This window comes from Sinocyclocheilus grahami, unplaced genomic scaffold (genome assembly GCF_001515645.1).
Source record: "Sinocyclocheilus grahami isolate Dianchi unplaced genomic scaffold, SAMN03320097.WGS_v1.1 scaffold1358.1, whole genome shotgun sequence".
In the NCBI taxonomy this organism is placed as follows: domain Eukaryota; kingdom Metazoa; phylum Chordata; class Actinopteri; order Cypriniformes; family Cyprinidae; genus Sinocyclocheilus; species Sinocyclocheilus grahami.
In genome coordinates, this window is record NW_015506537.1 from 211,931 (window position 1) to 220,713 (window position 8,783).

The 8,783-nt window shown below is 36.6% G+C and overlaps 1 protein-coding gene across 2 annotated transcripts in view; it reads left to right on the forward strand.

Moving 5' to 3' along the window:
* Positions 1-8,783, forward strand: part of LOC107569559 (gastrula zinc finger protein XlCGF8.2DB-like) — a 23,972-nt gene that overhangs the window by 9,801 nt on the left and 5,388 nt on the right. The window contains exon 3 of one of the 2 annotated variants that reach the window (XM_016255676.1): positions 5,672-5,804. In XM_016255676.1, coding sequence (XP_016111162.1) covers positions 5,720-5,804 — 85 coding nt within the window. In that variant the 5' untranslated portion in view covers positions 5,672-5,719. Of the gene's footprint in view, positions 1-5,600; positions 5,805-8,783 lie in introns of those variants that run through there. The other variant, XM_016255675.1, reaches the window with a different exon arrangement.

Below are 8,783 nucleotides of genomic sequence, written 5' to 3' on the forward strand. Positions count from 1 at the left end.
GGCCGTCAGTGAACGATCTGCCTGTTCTGTTCCGGCCAAGGAGGTCGTCTGGGAATCCTCATCCTGTCCTATCATGGTTATGGAGGCCGTTTGTGAACTTTTGTGTTGTCCCGACGCAGCCAGGGAGGCTGCCCCTGAACGCTCAGTCTTGTCTATCAACCCCAATGTTCTGTCTGTGTTGTCTGTCTCTGCTCTCTCGTTGCTTGCAGATGGATCCACACGTCTCACGTCTCGTCAGCCCCGTTACAGTAACACTTCACAATAAGGTTCCATTAGTTAATGAAAATACAGGTATTCTTTGTTAGTTCATGTTAATTCACAGTGTGTTAACTAATGTTAACGAGCACAACTTTTGTTTTTAATAATGCATTTGTAAATGTTGAAATTAACAATAAGATTAATAAATACTGCAGAAGTATTGTTCATTTTTAGTTCATGTTAACTGAAGTTGTTAACTATGTTAACTAATGAACCTTATTGTAAAGTGTTACCCAAATAAGTTATCTATTTTATTTGTCCAGTAGTACTGTAGAAAAATTGAGGAACATTTGTGTTGGATAAAAAGCGACACATCAGCAGCAACTAACTCAACATGTAAATGTAGTATTGAGCAAATAAATCACACAAGTAACTTTAATCTTGTCTGGATGTTACAGGGACAGATAAACACACATGTGCTTATCCAGTGGAGCCTGGCTAATGAAGCCCTCTTCACCGGAAAGCAGAATGCTGCCATTAAAGTTTTGACTGAGTATACTACAGAAATTAATTTTAAAAATCGATGTAAATCTTAAAGCAGCTCTATGTAACTTTTGCATAAGAAATAAGAACACCAAGGATTTTTTTTCATCAAATACTTTTCAATCAAATACAATCAAATCATTTATCACAGCCTGTTCTGTCTTGAGTACTCTGGTCACATGATTTGCTTCAAATTGTCTGTGATCAATTAGTCAGCCTGACCTAAATCCAACATGGCCACCATTGGTGCAGGACATTCAGATTTTGTGGTAAAAATGTTGTGGTATATTAAACTTACTTTTCTTCTGGGAAAAAATAAAAATACTGCTAACATTAATTGTGAACATTAAGGTGCTGAAGAAGAAGTCATATGTTGTTATTTAGCACATTTTGAAATGTATTTCAGCAACATTATATGACCAAACCCCTCATTAGATCACAATCAGAGGTTATTACAAACAATTGATGGTGGATTAAAGTGAGTTTTAAGTATAAGCATAGCATAAATCTTATAAATTGTCTTATATAGCATGATGCTACAGTGTGCATGAATGGTCACGCAACACACGTTTTCAGTCATGTAGTGTGGACAGAGATCTTTTCTGAAATGCAGTGGAAACGCCAGTATAGACGAGGATCGTTTTTATTTCAAAATAAAAACGCACTATAGTGTAAACGTAGCCTTACATCGCTTACACACTCCAGCCTCACGTGTGAGTTACTTCTCTGGGCTGAACCTGCGTAAACTTGGGTTTTTCCTGGATGCCTCGCCAGAGCCAATCACCAGCACTTTATTTAGACACATTAAGTATGCTGCACGCTTACTGGCTCACTGACGTTGACCAGATTAACGCCGAAATTTGGTACCGATACCGAACAACAATAAATTTTTCGATACTCAATGGTATTGAAGCAATTCAGTCAGGGCATTTACGTACATTCTAAACCATGTACATCTTAAAGACACTTACTAAATGTCTATTTAATATCTGATAGGAAAATGTTGTTCACCTCTGCCTAAAAAGTATCAAACTCGATACCCAGCCCTAGTCAGTAGTATAATTGTTGCAGGAATTGCAGCTGCTAAAAGACATGAGGTTGAATTATTTTCTACTCTGCAGAGTCACGTCAGAAGCATGCGTGTGCATCAGGGAACATCACAGAGCATCAAGGAACATCTGCGAGTAATGAAGGAGGAAACAGAGAAGCTTCAACCAAACATAGAGCTCCTCAAAGAAAAGATGGCACTGAGAAAATGCTACCAGTGAAATATTGTGTCCAACCACAGCAGGCCAAAATGGTAAGTACAGTAGTGTGTTAACTGCTTCCTTATTTAATTGTTATGACTATATTTTAATACATGTCTTACATTGCCTTCATCTTAACATAAGCTCCTTTGGGATCTGAGAGACCACACCAATGTTGATGTGGACCAACGAATTCTCATACAGCTCTCTGTAATGGCACCTCGAGTCCTTCAAGTTTTGCTGAGTCTGCTCTCCTTTGTGATTAACTGGCCATCCAATTAATCACAGAGGAGCATGAGGACATCTCGATGGCACTGGGCCTCCTCCTGTGTGCATGTTTTGTGATTGGAATCCAGTATCCTAAAGGACTGAAAAAAAAACTGTGACCTTTTTGGACTGTGTTGTTTTGAAACTTCCTGTCACTGTAAAAAGGGTGTACAACTCAATCTGTGAGTAGACTTCAGGAATCAATATTCTCTCTTTCTGGGCCTCTTCTAATGGGCAGGAAGATCAGAGTTAAGACTGGCGAAGTATCTAAAGATTTTGAAATGTATAATGCTATTCCTCAGAGGAGTGCAATTAGCCCTGGAGGTACAAAATCAGCATTATATGCAGTGAGGTGGGGGGAAGATATGTATATGTATTGGGAAAAATAAGAGAAGCTATTGAAAAACTGAAGAAAAAAAAGTCAAATGAAATGAGGGTTTATGCTCTCAATGAGCAAGTCTTGCTACATAATTTTTTTTCAAATAACATTATATGGCCAATCGATTTGAGTATCTGATCATATCTGAATTGAAGTATTTGGGATTATGGTTATGTGATAAGTATAAATTGAAAGTGCATATCAACCATCTAGAAGCAAAATGCAAAAAAAAAAGTAATACATTTATTACAAGCGGTGGCCGGATGTGATTGGGGCAGACAAACAATCATTAATTGACATTTACAGGGCAATTATGAGGGCAACAATAGATTATGGAAGCACAAAATATGGAGTAGCAGCAAAGTTGACACTACAAAAACAGACAGAATACAGTATAGAGATTTATGATTATGTATAGGAGCCCTTAGGTCAACCCCCAATAACATCGTTTTAATAAAAGCAGGAGAAACACTGCCGGAATTAAGCAGAGAGAGATTATCACTAACATATTGTTAGGTTAAAGGGAAGTGGGGAAGAAAAAAAAAAAGGATTGTTGGGAATACTCCAAATTCCAGGATAACACGTTTGTTTGGTTATCAGAAGAAAGAGGAAGGTCATACAATATGACACACCCGAACAAGCTAATCAAGGTCTTACTTGGCATACTAGAAACTTCCAGGCAGGTTGGAGCTAAACTCTGCAGGACAGTGGCCCTCCAGGACTGCGTTTGGACACCCCTGCTATATATTATCTCAGCATATTCAGAGATGACTCTAAGAATGAAGGTGGGAAGTGGAGAAAGTATTACTTTAAAATATCTAAAAATAATAATAATAAAAAATTGTCAGAGCAATTAGACAGCAGAAATAGTGGCAGTCATTGGATTACAATGGGAGAATGGGTTCAGACGAGATATGATTCAATAGCTACAAAAGAAAACATGGTAAACAAAAAGTGTCACAAGATTTCATAATGGAACTTTACTGAAGTTTATTTAGACTTCACAGGTGGTATCGACATACAATTCAATTGTGTACCATTTCATGAGTGTGCTGATAAATAGCCAAAAATGGATTTACAAAAATAAATAACACTTTCAATTTTACTTTGAGAAGGTAAAACTCTGATTAAGAAGAAAGGAATAGAAATATGGCAGAAAATGTGGAGTAAGAAAGAAAAATCAGACAATAGTACAAAATACAAAATACAGTAATATATATATATATATATATATATATATATATATATTCTCCTCTCCTCAAAAGTGGATGAGAAAATAATCGATATTGCAAAAACAAAACAACGCAAATATGACATTAATAGTCTAAAAGTCACTCGTTTTTATAAAGTAACTCTGTCCAACAGTGACACCCGCAGGTAAAGTTACAGCGGAGGCTTGCCTCCCTTCGGTCCATTAACTTTCTACAGAGACCCTAAAGCTTGCTGTGACTTTTCTGGAGGCTCATTGAGATGAATGGGGGAAAGTCACGTGAGAGGAGGCAATGCCTCCGTCGCGCTATAATTGGATATGATCGGGTATGATTGGATGTTATTGGTTCGTGTGATAAGACTATTTGGAGAAGGGGAAGTCGTGGCCTAATGGTTAGAGAGTCTGACCTAATGGTTAGAGAGTCGGACTCGTAACCCAAAGTTTGCGGGTTCGAGTCTCGTACTGGCAGGGATTGTAGGTGGGGGGGGGGAATGTACAGCGCTCTCTTCCACCTTCAATACCACGACTGAGGTGACCTTGAGCAAGGCACTGAACCCAACTGCTCCCCGCCGGGCGCTGCAGCATAAAAATGGCTGCCTACTGCTCCGGGTGTGTGTTCACGGTGTGTGTGTGTGTTCACTGCTGCATGTGTGCACTTTGGATGGGTTAAATGCAGGGTCATGGTAAAAGAACATAAAGTTAATTAAAAAGAACAGCTGAACATCAGTTCACAAATAAAAAAACGGAGTGTCTATTTACAAGTGCAAATAGACCGCCTTTTTGGCAGAGGCTATTTACACTAACTCCGCCCATCAACGTGTGATTACAAAACATTACAAAAGACTATCGTCTAAAAACCGCTCCAGTGACACAGATGGTAAAGTACGTGTTGAAGTCGTTTTTGACGCGATTGACCGGGGTTCGAATCGCGTTTTTTCTACTTTTTCAAATCAGATATCAGGTCGTTGTTATTGTTATTATTGCATACTGTTTTATAATGTACTACAATACTGAGGTGCAGATAATTGCCACTATCTGCAATAAGTAGTATAAATAGCAGAAAATCCTGCTAGGTGTAAATAGAATCTATAGTTATTTGCACTTAGTGTAAACATTAAGTGTAACAAGGACATGAATTATATACAGTGGTGTGAAAAAGTCTTTGTCCCCTTCCTGTTTTTACATTTTTTTGCATATTTGTCACACTTGAATGATTCAGATCATCAAACAAATTTTAATATTACACAAAGAAAATGCATGTAAATACAAAATGCAGTTTTTAAATAATGATTTAATTTATTAAGAGAAAAACGCTGTCCAAACCTACCTGGCCCTACGTGAAAAATTATTTGTCCCCTCCTGTTAAATCATGAAAGAACTGTGATTAACCACATTATTTTAGAAAGCTGAGTTAAATTTTACTAGCCACACACAGGCCTGATTACTGCCAGACCTGTTGAATCAAGAAATCACTTCAATAGAAGCTGTCTGACAAAGTGAAGCATGCTTAAAGAGCAACACATCATACCGCGAAATTCATCTAAATCATCTAAAGAAATTCAAGAACAGATGAGAAACAAAATAGTTGACATGTATCAGTCTGGAAAGGGTTATAAAGCCATTTCTAAGGCTTTGGGACTTATTATTATTATTATTTATTTATTTGGCCATGCTATTAACTTTCACTCTGGCCGAATCCCTAGTGCGCTTACTACTTACTGAACTAGAGAGCTAATCGAGATGCACCCAGAGATTTAGCTTATATTTACTTTTCTTTCTGTTAATTATTCTCCTCTTAAACAGGACAGAGTGTCCAAACACACAGAGAAACTCCTGCTGAAGCAACTGAGATCCACGTGACACACTGTTATAAAGATGGTGTTTATTAAAGAGGAGAGAGAAGACGTGAAGATTGAAGAAACATTCAGAGTTAAACATGAAGATGCTGAGGAACAAACAGGTTGGTTTCATTCTTAAAACTGAACTTAGTCATTTGATCCTTAATCAAAATGTCGACCTTTACAGAAGAGTAGTACAGAACCCCGAATCACAATGTGAATTAAAAGTGTCTTGGAAGTTAGGGCTGGATGATATGGCCAAAATTTATATCACGATATATTTATTAATTTCGGTCGATACGATATAATTCCGATCGCGATATGAACACTATTAAAAAAAGCCAAAAACTGCCAAGAACGCCCACAACAGATGTCTGTGCATCTACAAACTTATGAAAAATGAATTTGCCAAGTCAAGTCACCTCATATAAAACTATATAATATTTTAGAAAAAAAAACGGCACAAATAAATTAATGCTCACCTTTTATTTGTATGTCGCCTTCATACAAACAAGAAATGTAAAATCACTGTCAAATAATCATCTCAGACTCACCTAATTAATATTATTATCTTTAACTTCAAACTATAGGCTAACATACATTACCAGTCAAATGTTGTTGAACAGTAAGATTTACTGATCATTTTTTTTTAAAGAATTCTCTTCTGCTCACCAAGCCTGCATTTATTTGAGCCAAAATACAGTAACATTTTGAAATATTTTTACTATTTAAAATAACTGCTTTCTATTTGGAAATATTTTAAAATGTAATTTATTCCTGTGATTTCAAAGCTATATTTTTAGCATCATTACACCAGTCACATGATCCTTCAGAAATCATTCTAATATTCTGATTTGATGCTGAAAAATCATTTTATTATGTTGAAAACAGCCAAGTAGGATTTTTTCACAAATAAATTACATCATATGATGCTGCTAAAAAGAACATTATTTTGTGTATTTGGTGTAAGAAATGTGTTTATGTGGTTTAAGGTTCAAAAAACACATTATTTTCCACATACTGTACATCAGGGGTGCCCAACCCTGCAACTCTACTCAAAGACACCTGTTCTACTGTCTTTTTACGCGTTGCGTTGCATTGCATCGCGCCGTGTAAACATAAAACCATGTCTTCATTTGTGATCAGAGAAATGACAAACAACAAGTGCTACTCTACACTGCTCAAAACATTTGAGTCTTTTGAATCGTCAGTGGCAAATCCTTTAAATATGAAAAACGTACTTACAGTCTTTGAGTCAGAACAGCCGGCATTGTGGTCTACTCTCCCAGGATCAGGAAACAGTCCACCATAAAATGTGCTGCACACATCTGAATATTTGGGTGGAAGTGTTCTGGAACAGTGTTGTAAATAAAACTTAACCACTGATTTCTAGTCGTGTCCTCTTTTGGAAGGCCAAACAAAGTAGTTTCGCTTTCACAACGAAAAACAGCGTCACACATGGCGGGCTAGAGAGAGCGGAGGCCGGTGGGCTTGAGAACATAAAGTTGTTATATTACCACAGCACATTAATTCAAGCACTTTACTATAGTATGGTTCAAAAACACTATATTTACTATAAATTACTATAGTACTTTTTCATGTGGTACGTTAAGCGGACGTTAGGCTAATGGTTTTCTATGGGAGGAAAACACTTAACTCAACACATAGTCTAATTAAACGCATTGCGTACTTATTCTGGACTCATCTGCTTGTCTGTGAATAGAATGCTTTATTTATAATGTGTTTACTGAGTTTTGTCTTTTTAAAACACTGCTTTAATGCATTAAGCCACGTTAAGCGTAGATGTCCCGAATCATTCCAGCTGATTAAAAAGAATCGGCTCAATAATGGTCACAAAATGGGTATCGAAGAAGATACCAATTTAATATATTTATATTAATTTAATATAAATAGATGATACTTTATAAAGTCTATCTCAATATTTGACCGTGGTGGCTGTGAGATTGTCGGATCTGGTTTGAGCTATAATGAGTCAAAATGTGATGTTTTCCAATCTACTGCAATTTTGCCTTGAAACCGGTCATATCAGAAGTTATACATGGCTTATTCAAGGATGTGCATTTATTACATGGACTGAGCAAAACATTTTTTAAAAAGTGTCTAAAATGCGTGCGCATCACTGATCTCTAAATAGTAGCATACCATTGAATGATATACTGTATTAAAGTTTAACTTAACACTGTTAAAATATATGAAACTGTTTGCTGAAATAACCACAATCTTAACAACTGCACTGAAATAAGAGCACGATGCACATTATTTGCGTTCGTTACTATAGCAACAGATTCCAGGTATGTTCTTTCAGAATCATCACTAGCCTGTAAAAATAAAAGTTTCTCGATTTCTTCACTTTAAAATAATGAGGCGCAGCATATTTTCCTGAAATAAAGGGGAGGAAAAAAGTCTATGCTTTGCAATGTAGTGAAGAAAATTAAAGTTTCATAAAAATTCAAATGACACACAGCAGACACATTAGCCTATTACGGTGTCATTTATCAACTGCATGACAGATAATTATATGTAACTATAATTGTCTTCCCATGCTATATAAATTAAAACAATACTGTTTGTGAAGTGTGCATGCAATAACCATTGTTATTTCATTAAAAAGTGGTTTCATTTAATTTTAACATAAAGGCATGTTGTGTGTCACCGCAGTTAAATCGGTGTATATCATGATAAAACCTTAAAGGGGTCATATGATGTGATTTCAATTTTTCCTTTCTATTTGGAGTGTTACAAGCTCTTGGTGCATAAAGAAGATCTGTAAAGTTGCAAAGACTAAAGTCTCAAATCCAAAGAGATATTCTTTATAAAAGTTCAGAGTCAGCCACACCAACCTAAAACAGCTCGTTCTAACATGCCCCCACATATCTACCTCACTATGTGGGAAGATTTGCATAACACCGCCCAAATGTTCACGCAAAGAAAGAAGGCGTAACTTTTATTCTTGCTGTAGTATTGTTGCCGCCACCATGTCGTGAAGATGCTGTGTGCTTCGTTGTGAAAGCGAAACTACTTTGTTTGGTCTTCCAAAAGAGGACGATATCCGCTTCGTTATGTCTGGAGCTGATCCGTGC